Below are 15,271 nucleotides of genomic sequence, written 5' to 3'. Positions count from 1 at the left end.
AAGAACTATTGGGGTTTAGTAGCTGCAGCATGTTGAAATCTTCCAGGAACGAGATATGTTTACTGATAGTAACAAGAACCAGAAATCTGGACTGGGGAGGCTGCTGGTAGAGGTGATAGGCAGAAATTAGTCCTTAGCTGGCTAGCAAGGTAGCTAACTCTATTCTCATGAAGTAGTTTACTCCACTAATTGGGTGGTTCAGAGACCTCTTTGTTTTTCTAGAAAAATCAGGAACTAAGAACCTGTAAATATTAGACCAAAGCTTTTCTTAGCCTGGTGCCTTTGACTCAAAATACCAGTTTAACCAGCATGGGAGACATTGTGCCTGCAGAATGGTAGCCATGTTGGTAGCTGAAGGGTTAATCTCTTGTTGCTGTAATACGATTTGAGAGCAGCAGCTCAGTCTGCTTGTGTTAGCAAGATTAAAAGCAGGAGCTGCAGTGCCATTGCAAGCATTGAATGAATGGGACCGTTGCAGAGCAAACTGTAGCTGAAATTTGTCTTTTCTCCTTGTCTTTTCCACCAGCTCCTCCCCCCTTCGTTCCTACCCTCAGGTCTGATGATGACACCTCAAATTTTGATGAACCAGAGAAGAATTCGCGGGTTTTATCCTCTCCGCGGCAGTTGAACCCAGCCGGCTTCTCGGGTGAAGATTTGCCGTTTGTGGGGTTTTCCTTCATCAAGGCTCTGGGGATCCTCAGATCAGAGTAAGTGGGAATTACTGTCAAAGTGAACAGGATCAGTACAAGAAAATCAAGGCTTGTACTGGGGAGGGGATGGGGGAGGGGGAAAGCTGTTTTTAACTGGCCTGCTCTCTGCTTTATGGAAGCTGACCGCTTTAGGCTCGATCTGTTGCTGCTGTGGTTTTGTATATTTAATATTGTTCTCTGGTTTTGTGTGGAAAATAAGGCTGGTTCTGAAACTGACATTGCTAAAATTGTGATTTGGTTACTTTGGATTAGTTGTGTTTGCTGTTCCCTGGAGAGGAGTGGGCAGTTTGATTTCTGTTTTTACAGGTCTCTGGAAGAAGGAAAATCCTATGGAGTTCAGAGGCTGAAGTTGGGGGTATGTTCCGCTAGGTCAGAGATGCAGAGACTGGTTGTCACAAAACTAGGGGTGGATGTGAGGCTGAATCAGTGATCCACAGAGATGGAGCTCCACTAATCCAGAAGTGTGTGTTGATGGGTCAGTGAATCAGAGATAGAACTTCACTGAGCTGGCAGTGTGTACTGCTCGGTCAAGTTAAACACTGAGATTGGGCATTGCTGTATTGTGGACGTGTTATGGGGTCAGAGAGCCACAGACAGTGCAGGGGGTGAGGAACATAAAAATTGGTCTTCATTTGGGAAGGAATTAGGATTTCAGAGAGAGAACTGAGACAGGAAAAGGAAGAGTGTAAATGGCATGGTGTCAACCTCTTTGACCTGGTGAGTCCTTGGTTCCTGGTGTTAGAGCTAATGAGAAAAGAATTAGTGCAGCACATCAAATTGAGGAATCCTTATTCCAGTATCAGAAGGCCACTCAGAAATGCAATTCCTTTGGCTGGCTTGGTGATTCAACATGCTAAGGTACTATCTTTTAGTTTCAACTGTTTTCTTTCATCGCTGATCGTTAGTCCCCGTCAGGGACTTGAACCAGGTTTCATGTCTTTGTCATATTGGCTGTGATAGTTGCTTTTGGTGCTGAGTAAGTTGCTTGAGAGAGAAGTGTGGAACCAAATTTGGTGGCATTCTTGGCTGTTGCCTATATTTTGAGTCAAGGTTATATGATGTGTAGGTCGGTGATCACAAGGGGAGACTCCGACTGTCTTTAGTGACTATCCCTCCTCACAGGTGTTGCCTTCATGGTTGGGAGGGAGAAGGAGGAGGATATAATAATGGTTGAAAGATGAGATGTTGGCTTTTAGTGATCTGTCAGTGGAAATAGTTTTGGAGTTGGTAAATTTCAACTGTGGATACTTGGGGTTAAAATCTACCTTGAATTATAAGTGAAATGACTTATGGTGTCATCCTACTCCCTAGCGGACTGTTCTCCACATAACAAAACCAGAATGCCATTTGTGTAACTGTCAGTAGAGACCCAGAACTTGATCTAGGTGTATTGCTAGAACTCTGTACAACTCTGTATGTATTGGGGTGGTACTGGAAGTGTGGAGAGGGTTTATGGTTAAGTCTCAGGTGCACTGGCATATCTGTCTGATATTGGTTAGAGGCTGATCATAGTGGGGGTGTTGCAGATTGATATAGGTATGGATTGCCAAAGCTATGTTGGAACTGATTAGTGGGAGGTGGTGCATATAACTGTTAAGGATAACGGTTGAAATTTTGTTTGGGTTCTGGTAGTAGAATAGCGAGGATACCGCAAAAGAGGGTCAAGATTAATATGCATTGGAGGAATTATGGGTAAAGTTGTGTAGAACTGCCTGATGCAGCCTGGTCTCCTGTATATTGATGCACAAAATTGGTCATATATTAGATTCCTTTTGGAAGAAAGGAATTATAAGAAGATTCTGCTTATTTTATAGGCTGAACTTTATTTTAGAACTAGATTTTCATAAACTCATTCCTGGATTTACCTTTGGGAGTAAAGAACTGCATTTTGTTTTGAGGAGCAGCTGCTAAATATTGCAAGAAATGTAGGGAGATTAGGATACATCAGTATTTAAACTCGTGTTGACCTAGTGCAGTAACTAATGATCTCAATGCCACTGCCAGGTTGGGGGATGAGGAGGATTTCTTCTTTATAATTTATAAAGTGTCCACTATGTGCTAGGTACTTTACTGAACAAATAAGACCTATTACCTGCCCTAGGAATCTTAACAATCTAATTTTAGACAGGAGGCAGTGAATGAGAACAACGAACAGAGGGTAAGGCTGAAGGAATCATTTGTGTACTTGCTAGTAGTAAGGGGGGCGCTTTCTCTAGCAAATGTGAGGTACTAACTCATCAATGCAGAGCTTAAACTTTCATTTAAAAATGAATTATAATGCTCATGGTTGCTAAGTGATGCCGGGCTGGTTTCCTGTCATTGCAGACTGATAGTGCCAGTGCCTTTATTGCTGCTCCCGGTTTTGTGCAGCAGCAGTAGATTGTGTTTAACAAGGTCCCTGTTACTTTCACTACATCTGGGATGTCTCAGGTGAGGTATTTCCAGTAGACACGGGGAAGTATTAATTCCATTGTACCAGGCACTGGTAAGGCCTCATCTGCAATATTGTGCACCGATCTGGTCACTCACATTCAAGACAGATGAATTTAAATTGGAATGGGTGCGTAGAAGGACTGCTAGGACGGTTAGGAGAATGGAGAGCTGGTTTTAGACTAGCAAAATGGAGGCTGAGAGGGGATATGTTTGCTCTCTGTAAATACATTGGGAGGTAAATGCCAGGCAGGGAGTAGAACTATTTAACCAAAAGGACACAAGAACAAATGTGTATAAACTCGCCATGGATAAATTTAGGCTGGCAATTTAGAAGAAAGTTTCTAAACATCAGAGGAGAGATTCTGGCACACCTTTCCAATAGGAGTAAAGGGGGCAAACAGTATAGCTAGTTTTAATATGGAGCGTGATAAGTTTATGAATGGGATTATATGCAGTAGCAGGGACTGGGCTTGATGACCCAGGAGGTCCCTTCCAGTCCTATGTTCAGTCAGAATCTAGTGGGCCATAGCCAAACTGTCAAGAATCATGTTCCTTTCACATTGCTGCCACTGGCTGGCAAAGCCTTGAGAAGCAACAGTGTAGATAGGCATTTGCATGATTCATGGGTAAGGAGGACTCCCGAAAAAGGATGGAAGAGGGGTAGAGCAGACCTCTCTTCATTCTCTTTTGCCCCAACTCTTACCCTCCTTAAGCCAATAAGAGACTCTGGAGAAGTGTGAAGAGGACTGGTTCTTCACATTTATCAGACTCTTACTAGCTAGAGGTAAGGCTGATACAAAATGTGGAATTCTCATGTTTGGTGCAGGTAGATATCTAAGCACCTTCCCCCTCCCCAATAGCTGATGTTGGGAGAGGGGCTGACCTTGTCACCAGTATTTTACCTGATACTTTGCTGGTGAGGATTTCTTCCCCTGTTATTTTTTGTATTGACCTCTCTGGCTGGTAGGTTTAATCTAACAGCTGGTCGGTTTCTGTTCCAGCCCTTGTGAAGGGAGAAAAGAGGAAAGGGAGAACAAGGTTTCAATAATATTCTGCTGTTTCAGTTCACTGCATTCACATCTTGATGGTATCATTGTTTGGTTTTTGCTGTGTTTTAGGATGGAGGAGGCATTTGAGAGGGAGCAGAAAATGGAAAGGCTGGAGGAGTGGAAGGGCAGAGATGGAAATGAAGTTAGAGAATAGAGCATGAGTAAGGATATGATTTGGTCACAGATTCTGTGATTTTAATTGATCTCTATGACTTCTTCAGCTTCAGCCTGTGCATAGCAGGACTTGGGCTTCCGTGATGTATTGTTTATTGCCTGCGTCCTGTCCATTATTTTTTACTAAAAATGCCTGTGACACAATCTTAGCCTTAAGCATGAAGGATTGGAAGGGGGAGTATGGATATGTGCAGGACAGATAGTACCAACAGCTATGAGAAGGAAGAGGCACAGGTGAGTTGGAGGCTTATGAGATTGGGATAAAAAGGTAGGAACGATACAGTGCATGATAGAGGGTGAGCTGTGAACTTGCCATTCCCTTTTGGTTAACCTCTTGCTTTTTCTGTAGCAATTCTTACTTGGAAAGATTAGGATAGGAGGAGCCCTCTGACATCCAGCACATCTGCACCATTCCCTACAGTCCTTCTGGGAGAGGCTGTGGCTCTGTCATCTGTGAACTATTAGGTAATCAGCATTAAGCCAATTCATTTAAATGATAACTCAAGGAGGTAATTTTCCTCTTGAAAATAGATTAGCACAGCTAGTGTGGTTAGCGTTTTCTATTGTAGATTTGACCAAGACTTGAGTTTTTTCTATTCCCCTTCATTCCTGTTTTTTATTTACAACAGTTGATTCCCTTTTGTTGTTGTTTGTTTCTTCACGCCTTAGAGGAAATTGCAGACACTGTTGTGCTGAGCAAAGTGACCCTTGATTTAATGGTTAATTTAATTAAATATTCTGAAATGGTACCAGTTGAGTGATATGTTTGCATGGTAGCTTTTGCTGTCAGATTGAATGTGTTTAACTTCTGAGATAACTCTGAATGAGGGGGTATGTAACAATGACACTACAGCACACATCTCACATCTTGTCATAAAATCCTTTGGGAGTTTGGATCTCTGTGATAAGGCTTCTGTTAGATTTTAAGCATCCCATTTCTCTTGATTACTCTTTCTTCATACTTAAAAGGGTGGTAGGGGTACTTATGAAGCAGTCTTAGTAGCGTTTGCATGAAAGGAGGAATTAGCTGAAGTGGACACAGCTAAACTCTTGTGTGCCTCATGCAAATCCAGTATATGGTGACCAGCTTGCTTTGGGGTTGAGATGTACTGATTTTTGTAGTAAGAAAAAAATTGTCACAGTCAGCACATATATTTCGTAAGGGATCTTTTTTATTTTGAATGGGAGAGAAAGATTGCAGTCTATTTCTTCCTAAATCCCACACATCACACCTGAGGAGCAGCGATCTCCAGAGCCAATTAATGACATTCCAAACTTTGGCTGCGGGACCATTTAAGAGTAGCAATACACCCCTTTCCATCCCACCACTCCATTGCTGTGTGGTGTGCTTTCTCCCTGGATCCCATACCTGTTGTTCCCTGTGTTGCAGTGCAGCTAGATGGTTTAGTTGGCTCTCCAGGCAAAATGTTTGAATTGCAAAATGGTGTGTACAGTATTATGAGCATGTTCCTTAAAAATAAAAAAACACACACCAGGATGAAACAGGAACATTTATAATGAACCAGTGGTGCAAGTGTCCTCTTTTTTATCAGAACTAGCTAGAATCTGCTGAGCAGTGCCTGCAGTATGAGCAGAAGACTAAAGGGCGATGATAAATGTTGTGGAACTATGATTATTTTTAAAAAATGGCTTTTGCTGAGATAATTTAGAGATCTCAAAAGTTAACATTTTAATATAAAAAACTTGTCCAAATTATCATTCCACATTTGCAGTTCTTTTTATATTTATAAGAATTTTGAAGCAGATTCCTTTGCATCTTTTTTAGCTAGTGTGATCTTTTAATTTTTATTTCTAGGACTGTTTTTTCTCACCTATCCATTTTTAGCCTTGTTTGTACGCCTGCCTGTGATGGGATTTAATAAGTATTTTTCTCTGGAGGAGTATAGTGATGTTTTGATATATTGACTTTTAAAGGTGATAATCTGGGGGACAGGGTTGATTAGACAAGTTAACCAATTTGAGTGTTTAACCAGTGCGTTCACTTCTAAGATTTATTCTTCTAATAAATCCTCATTATATCTTGTCATTTGATATGTGGGTTTCATTCTTCTAACAGGCTTGTTTCTTTGTTAGGTTTTTTTTTTAAATGATTTAATTATATTAGACATTTCTACGCAGGTTGGGAGTGGTGGGCTCTGCTATACTTAGGTTAATTTCAGGATTGCATTCCAAATGGCTTTAGAAGGTGGCACTCATTAAAATCTGTTGTTCCATACATGCTGCTGCAGAACAGTTTTATAAAGTCCATTGCTTTTCATGTATGTGACTAATACCCTCTGTGTCTGTCTGGACTTGGGAGTACATTTTCTCAGAAAATGGTGGTGGTAAAATCAAACTTTCCTTGGTGTAAGAAGAGACAGTGCTGTTGTGTGTGGGTGTGTAGCTATGTGCAAAGGGCTGCTCGAAGCTCATTTCTCTCCATGGGGATAACTGGCTGCATACCAAAGCTGTGGCCAGGAGAAGCCGGCAAGCAATGTGTGGGCAGACTGCATGTTCTTTTATTAGCATCTTCATTGTACTTTTAAAATCTCAACTAACAATGAGCTCTAGGCTTCTTCTGTTAAAACTGGTTCCCTTATTAGCTGCTTAACTACCTAGTTGGAATCGCATTTTGCTACAGGGAATTGTTTCTGTAGAATGTGATTTTGTTTTTTAATTTTTTTTTTTAATAATTTGGGATGCATATTTAAGCAGGTAATAGTTAAAACATCTGGTTTAAGAGTACAAAACACGAACATATGCTCCAAATCACAAATAGTCCCTTCTAAGGCTTTTCTACAATCAGTTTAAGCCAAGGGTTCTCAAACTTTTTTTTTTTTTGCTGGGACTCCTTTTGTAAATATTTCAGGCTTTGATGACCACCCCCCAAAAAAGTGATGACACTCCCCCCTTATCATGCCACCATTACTTCTGCGCTGCTGCTGCAGCGGCACTGCCTTCAGAGCTGGGTGTGGCCTGGTATGGTATTGCCCCCTTTACTTCTTCACTGCTGCTGGCGGCACCAATGCCTCCAGAGCTGGGCGTGCAGCAAATAGCCGCCACTTTCCAGCTGCCCAGCTCTGAAAGCAGCGCAGAAGTAAAGGTGGCAATACCATGACCCCCCCACAAGAGGCTTGCGGTCCCCTTTGGGGTCGAGACACGAATGGTTAACTTTAAGAGGGTAAAGAGCCACATCAGAGAGAGTGATTAAAAAAATGTAAATATGTTCCTCAATTTCCTGGAGTCAAATTTCAATGAATGCTACAGTTAAGTAGATTTTTCTCAGGAGACCCAGCTTATTGGTGGAACTTTGAGATCTAGACATGGGGCTAATCGTGTCCGTGTGGATGAAATAGAGAAGGGGTGTAGAGAGCTGGACTGGGATAGCATAGAACAAGTTAACGAGCAGATGCTTCAGCTCACTGTGGTTCAGAGTTTGGCACATTTGGGTTTTCAGTTGCTTTTCTAGTACTGTCTGCTTTTGTTTTTGAAACCTGTTTAACAGTAACAAAATATAACAGGCAGTGAATTTTCAGTGAATTATTTAACTTCTTGAGTGGTTAAAACCAATTTGACATTTGGCTTTGTAATGCCTGCAGATATGTGTAAGAAGCACCTGGAAATGCTTTCTGTGTCACATTGTCTGATGTTATGAATTTAAAACTTATTGTGTAAATGAAAGTACTAATCTTGTAACCAGTAGAGGAGCTGACATGGTGGTTACTAATGACACACAATGTTGATTGACCTAATCTAGTAGCTGTTACTCCGTAAAGTTTGCCTCATCTTTCCTCCTAGTTTAGCCCAGGATAACTACCCAATGATCTGACCAAAGTTGTTTAAGTGGAGAGTCCTGTACTGTTTTGTCTATATTTATGTATTATTTGGCTTTGTTCTTTTAGGTCTGTTGTCTCGGTATTGGACTCTCCAGCCAAGATCAGCTCCATGGAAAAGAAACTCCTTCTAAAGAGCAAAGAGCTGCAGGACACCCAGGACAAGTGTCACAAGGTATTTATTTATGTGAGTGGCCTCCCTCATTGCTCCAGGAATCTACAACCAGTGTATGCCAAGGGATCTCTCAGATGCTGCTGATCGTCCAGATCTGTGGTGGGCAAAGTTCTTTTCCTTCAGAGAAGTGGCTTCCTGATCAGTACAGAAGAAGATGAATTTAGGCCATGCCTTTGTTGTAGATATGTTAAACTTAACAAGAGGAGGCTCTGGATTTTAAATAGCCCTTTACTCACCATGACACAGATGACTGCTTCTTCCAGCATGAGCCATTTACTCTTCATCGGTTGCAGAGTTGCTGCATTTCTGTTCTGAGTGATACAAAGTCTCTCTTCCTAGTCCTTCTGCTTCTACTTGTGTAACTGTTACCATTTCATTGATTATGGTGAACATCTTTTAACAGTTGCTGTTTCTGAGTAAAGAGAACTCATTGGAGTCTATAAAAACTCAAGTGTTGCTCGAGACTTTTATGAGAGTGCAATTATTTGTCTCCCTGCATTGTGCTGGATTTGACCATTTTTTCCTGCAAAGAGATGGGGGAGACCCGTCCTCTGGTCCAACATGGATTTGGGATAAAGCTAAAGTGACCCATCTCTGCAAAACCAAGTGAAAAATGATTGTGGCTTCTTTGCTAACTGGGGTTCGAAGAATGACTGAATATGAACAAGCAGCTTGAATGAATGGGGTGACTTAGACTTACTACCTGTCCTTGTGAAGAACTGTGCATTCCCAGGAGCAGAGACAATGGTATTGGAATTTAAATAGCATCTGGAGAATTATAACTAGGAGTCTCTTAGAGACTGAAATTCATCACATGTGGTGTGTTGAAATTAGCAACTGATAGAGCTTTGGCAATGCTTTTAAACCTTTCAATGTTTGTTGCAGATGGAGCAGGAAATGACGCGATTGCACCGGAGGGTGTCAGAGGTGGAGGCTGTACTTAGCCAAAAGGAGGTGGAACTGAAAGCCTCTGAGACCCAGCGATCCCTCCTGGAGCAGGACCTGGCAACCTACATCACAGAATGCAGTGTGAGCCTTTACCCTAGTCCTTTTGCCTCTGAAGGTGCAATTTCTGTTTTAGGTCTTTAGCTTTCTGTTCCATGATGGTCTCGGTGGTGCATATACAATAAAGAAAGAAGATAATGTGGAAGAGGAATAGTTGTCTATTGAAATCGGAGCAGTTTGTAGAGTATTGAAGGCCTGTTAGATATGGGTTTGTTCAAACTTTATTCCTTGGCCTTTGTGCTTACAACATCATTCAGTAGTAATGGTAGAGGAGCTACAACTGTTGTCTTGCTCACAGGGAACTACACTCTGGTTCTCTTCTTGTCTTAATAGCAATACTGTACCGCTTTTGGGTTCTGATCTTGATAGACTTCAGAATGAAAGCAGGGTGGGGCCTATTCAATACCTAATGGAAAACCTCAAAGGACAACAAAGATGTTTCAGGATATGGTGGTGTTGACTCAATAATGTGACATTCTGAGTTTGTACTGCTCCTATTCCCCAGTGTAGTGATAGCAATGTGTCTGTGGCAACTGCTGCTTTTTAGATGGGATATAAAAACGAGGCCCTTAAAGATATGTATTTAAGATCCTTTGTCATTTTTACAGGAGTAGAGATGTCTGCCCTGTTGTCTTGGCAAAATTTCAATGAGGGTGTTTACACTCTGCCCACTTAAATAGTGTTTATATTTTCCATTGGATTTGGTATTTTTCTGTCCTCCTTCCCCTCTCTTACCAAAACCCAAAATGTTGTCTATGTAGCATGCCAAGACAACACTCTATCAGTGGCTGCTTTTCAGTGGAGTGTGAAGCATTTCCTATAGAGTGTAACTTTATTTATCTAAATGGAATGGGGAACATGAATTTATTTGATAAATGGGGGGGCTGTCAATGCACAGCAAGAGGTGCATCTGAAGCTGGGTTGAACCATCTGGATATACTATTTTCTATTGTATAAACAACATTTAAAAAGTTTTGGATCCTTCTGGATGAAAAATGATATACACATTAAGAAGGTGACAGGACCATTTGTCTAATTTTGAAGTTTGTAAGCAAAGGTTTTGCCCAAACCTTGAAATAATAGTCTGCCCTTTTCTCTTTAAAGTTTAAAAAAGAGTAAAGGACATAACTGAGTTCAATAATGGGGAGAAAAATAGCAAGTCATGGTAGTAATATAGCATCAGATGAGTGCTAGTGGTAAAGGATGGATAATTAATGTCGCTAAGAAGTCTCACTCACTGTGCGTGTTCTTTGACTCCACACCTGGTCTACAAGAGTAGGGTTTGAACTAAGATCTCTGCGCAGTAGATTGTATTTGTAAGTGTATTGCTTTTCTCCAGCTGGAAAAATTGAAGTTCAGTAGCAGTGAATTTGCAAGTTTCCGTAATTGGTGTCTTAATTTATGTTGTCTCACCGTATTTGAGGAGAAGCTTTGTGTTCCTTTGACTGAGGATGTTTTTTATAGAGGAGCATGCAAAGGGTCTATGCATTGAACGTTTTGCTTTCTGCAGAGCTTAAAGCGAAGCCTGGAACAGGCGCGGTTGGAGGTGTCTCAGGAGGATGACAAGGCGCTACAGCTTCTTCATGATATCAGAGAGCAGAGCCGAAAACTGCAGGAGATCAAAGAACAGGTACAACTGCTTCTTGGGAGCAGAATAGCTGACAGTAGAACTCACTGCTTGTATTGCCCGGTTCTAATGCCAGGAATGTGTTTTTATATTGGTGGGATGCCAAGGCTGCGTGTGTGTGTGTGTGTGTGTGTGTGTGTGTCGGGGGGCGGCAGGAGGGAAGAGTTTCTTAAAGTAACTAAGAACAAACTTGGACATGTGTCTGTTTGCAAACATGCATGGTCTCGAGCCTTCCTACATTTTTTTGCAGTCCATCAAGCTGATCAAATGAAATCTTTGCCTAAAAAAACAAATTAGAAGAGAGTTGCAATATTTTGTGAAACTGACATGTTGGAAAAATCCATTTTAAGCAATCACGTTATACAAGTTAGCAAGGATTAATATTGCTCTCAACTAGAGCTCATGAATCCTCACATGGGAATTCTGAATTGGGGGGAAACCACATTAACCCATATCTTGTTTTATTTTAACCATTTTCAATGTCTACTCAGCTTTGAATGTGGCTGTTTTTCAAAATACTGCCTTTGTCGCTGAACTGTTCTTTTTCTAACTTAGATTTTTTTGAAGAGAAGATGTTTGTTCAGATAATTTTTTTCCTTCAGAAAAGTGTGAACTTTGTTTTACTGGGGGTGGAGAAAGAGAGCTTAAATGAAAAATACAACAAATAATGTTGGGTAATTTTAAGATTAAAAATAGTCTACCACACAGAACCCATTATATTCTATGGTGTAATGGAAACACATTATATTGAGAAAAAAGAAATTGAAATTTCTGTGGAGTTCAAACAATAGTTGACAATCATCTACTGCTTTTCATCTTTAAAGCACTTTACAAATATTAACTGACTAATGTTTTTGTGTGTGAGACCTGTATGCACAGAACCCTTGGTAATAGCTCTTGTCTGGAGACTTACCTTATGCAAAATTTAATGAAGTGCAGATAAAACCCTCAAGATGTGGCAGAACCATATATACAGCTTAAGTATTCGTTTTGCTGGTTGTTTTGGAAAATGACAGTGTTCTAAGGCTAGCTACTTTGAGAGCTGTTGCTGCTTTAGTAGAGTTGTTTTAAATATTTGTTATATATAAAATGTTTTGGGATGATGATTAGGTTTTGAAAATGTACAAACTTATTTGTCAGAGAGGAAAAATAAGAATTTTAATAAAACTTGCATCCCAACACAATTTGAACTCCATACCTTTTAACATAGGTTATGGCTAAGATTCATGAGAATGTTAAGGTGCTGTTTAGGTCACCAGAGGAAATTGTCTAAAAGAACCCACTACAGGGTTCCTCTGAGTTATCTTAAGCTCAGGTGCTAGAATGTGTAGTTGCTGCTCATTCATAGAAGCTGGTCAGTCTTGGCAAATAAGAGGGCTTGGAGCATTTCTTTCAGGAAAATGAAATTAGGGTCTGAGAGAGAGGATGGAGATCCTGCGGGGAAAACCCTAAGAAAAGCCATCCTTGGGGAGAATCCTGTTGAGGTGATGATATTTAAGATACCAACAATGGCAAATCCCACAAAGAGAATAAAGTTCAAGTATTGATATTTCAGGGTAATGTCATAAATTCAACATCAATTTGGGTACAGTGTATAAGAGAGCATTATTATTTCAGACTTGGATTCTAAACATTATTTGACTATATAGTATATTTTTATATAACAGTTTTTAATCTCTGGTTAGTTTTCGCTTCAGCTTTTCTGTGTTCAGGTGCCCAATGTTGGATGCCTTAGGTTAAGATGTGCAAGTGGAAGTGTTGTGTGTGTGTGTGTGTGTGTTTGAGTTGTGTGACATGTTCTTCTGACCTTAGTATATGATGTGCTTAAAGATACAGCCTGAATAGTATCAAGAAGCAAGAAAAACTGAAATTTTATTTAACTGCCCCCAAATTCATTAACTTTCTCAATGCCATGTGAGGCCTTGTTTATAATTCCTTTGTCAAGTGATTGTTGCTCTAGAAATTGAGCATTCTTGGAAGTGCTGGTCCAAATTGTGATCTCTGAGCAGAACACACTTCTTCCAAGCATTCTGCATCTTTCTTTGCACAAATGCATTAGTGCAAAATAGCCTTTCACATCAATGGATGTTTACGTCACCTATGGTATAAAAGCTCCAGCCCCATCCAGGGAGAAAATAGTTGGACTGCAACAGTTGGACTTGGTGGGAAGATGGGCCAGCTAAGTCCACTGTTGGTATTATGAACCAGAGAGTCACTCTAAGGCAGACGGCTGCTAGTGGCAACCTCCAGCCATATGTGGCAGGAAGTGGAGAGAGCAGAGAATTAACTGATAAATATGAATTTGAACACAGGAGAAAGTAAAAGCAGTGGGTGAATGGGCAAGGTTTGGTAGGGAGAAATGACTAATAATGTGTGTATATGGACTCTAAGAAAATAACATGGAAAGCAGGATCTGTTATGTCCTTTCTCCCATTCCTTTGTCTGTGTTGTGTACTTGCCTAGCATACTCCTGGGTGTGCATGCTCCCCACCCACCAGATAGATAGATATAAAAGCAAGCTCTTTAGGAAAGAGACAAGATTTGTTTTCTTGTAAGCCCTTGTATATTTAAAGGACTATACAAATGCTTACTATGTAATAACAATCAATGCCTCTACTGAAGACTTCATTGGTCACCTCAGGATCTATCTACACCACTTCTCATCTTGGATGCTTGCCTAATTGGAACAATCAGTCCAAATGTTCTTTTTGTTCTTTGATTTTTAGGCGTTGCACTTCTCCAGAATTTTTATTCCAAATCCTTTATTGTAGTTTAATGGAGGTGTGAATTACATAGAATATTGGCCTTTTGGGGGAAAATGTGACTCCTCGAGGGTTATCCTCCAAAGGTAGCATTTGATACTAGATTACCGCTACTCCCATCAAGAATGATAGAGGACTTTACTTTAGGGTTAATATGTTTATTTCCTGAGCTATCAAAAGAAACCAGTAAACTGATGGTTGGAGGCCACAACACATATTTTTTTTTTCTCCTTTTCACCCACCCCGACCACCCAGGTTTGTAGTAATTCTCATGTTGTCAGGCTGAATAACTCGGAGAGAATATATCTGGGTGTTTGACAGAGGCACAAAACTCAGAAGCATATGTCTATATAGACCACTAACCTTCAGGGAGAGAAATAACATGTAAGTACTTTACCATTTGTTTCAAAAACTATGGATGTGTTTCTGGAGTGGAATCCCCTCAAAATAGTTTTTTTGGTTACATTTCATATCTTCTCTGAGGTAATGGCTTGGAAATGACTTATTGGCTCTTTGTCATGAAAGACACAAGCCAGAAAGGAATGGATATTGTATTCTGCCTGGCTCTCACCCTCTTATTTTATGTTTTTGTCCTCTCGTTACATACTTTGTCTGCTTTCTGCCTATTCCGTATAGGTACTATCATACTGTTTGCCACTCTCTGTCTTTCCTCTTTGCTTTCCAAAATGTAACATCCCTTTTCATTGCACAGGAGTATCAAGCCCAGGTGGAAGAGATGAGGTTGATGATGAATCAGTTAGAAGAGGATCTTATTTCAGCTCGTAGACGTAGTGATCTCTATGAATCGGAGTTGAGAGAGTCACGATTGGCAGCTGAAGAATTCAAACGTAAAGCTACTGAATGTCACAACAAACTACAGAAGGTAGTGAAGGCTCCCTGGGAGAGGTGTTGTTACACTCCTAGTTTCTAGTTTGTGTTGGCTGGGATTTATAAATGAGTTGCATTCAAGTCCTTGGAAACTTGGTATGGGTTGTGCAGTGGAAGCCATTTTGTATTACCAGTATAGTTGGAACAATTTCATTTATTCCCTGTAAAGCTGTTTACATTTAAACTGCCTGAGGTTATGATTCTGGGTGAAGTCCAAGATCCTAAAACTTTTCTTCAGAATTATACATTTTATATTTTTAAATTACAGGCTAAAGACCATGGGAAAACTGAAGTAGGAGAGCTGTATTCCAAACTGGAGAAGGTATGCTTCCTTAGTGTCAGTGGAGTTTACTGCCTGATTCTGTCCAAGTATATTATCACTGTCAGAAACCCAGAACATCCATGGATAGTCAGTGGCATGAACAGACTTCCATCCTCTTTCTTTGTGGGACTGACTGTTCTGTGTGATTTGATTTAAAGCTGGGCTTGGTCAGTCTGTTGTCAACTGAACTTATAGAGTAGCTATGCCAAGACAAAGCTATTGTGTGCAATCTGTGCTGGAGGTGAGTTAAAAGAAAAACCCTGTATGTATCATTATGAATGAAGAATGGCACG

At 40.5% G+C, this 15,271-nt stretch overlaps 1 protein-coding gene across 1 annotated transcript in view; it reads left to right on the top strand.

The window, feature by feature from the left end:
• Positions 1-15,271, top strand: part of CIT (citron rho-interacting serine/threonine kinase) — a 97,566-nt gene that overhangs the window by 23,968 nt on the left and 58,327 nt on the right. The window contains exons 10-15 of the mRNA XM_073313406.1: positions 527-707; positions 8,269-8,374; positions 9,260-9,403; positions 10,890-11,009; positions 14,481-14,651; positions 14,925-14,978. Of these exons, the coding sequence (XP_073169507.1) occupies positions 527-707; positions 8,269-8,374; positions 9,260-9,403; positions 10,890-11,009; positions 14,481-14,651; positions 14,925-14,978 (776 nt within the window). The remainder of the gene's footprint in view (positions 1-526; positions 708-8,268; positions 8,375-9,259; positions 9,404-10,889; positions 11,010-14,480; positions 14,652-14,924; positions 14,979-15,271) is intronic.

Source organism: Lepidochelys kempii, chromosome 15, assembly GCF_965140265.1.
Source record: "Lepidochelys kempii isolate rLepKem1 chromosome 15, rLepKem1.hap2, whole genome shotgun sequence".
Taxonomy (NCBI): Eukaryota; Metazoa; Chordata; order Testudines; family Cheloniidae; genus Lepidochelys; species Lepidochelys kempii.
Note: the sequence above shows the minus strand (reverse complement) of the source record. Positions and strands in the feature narration are given on the sequence as shown.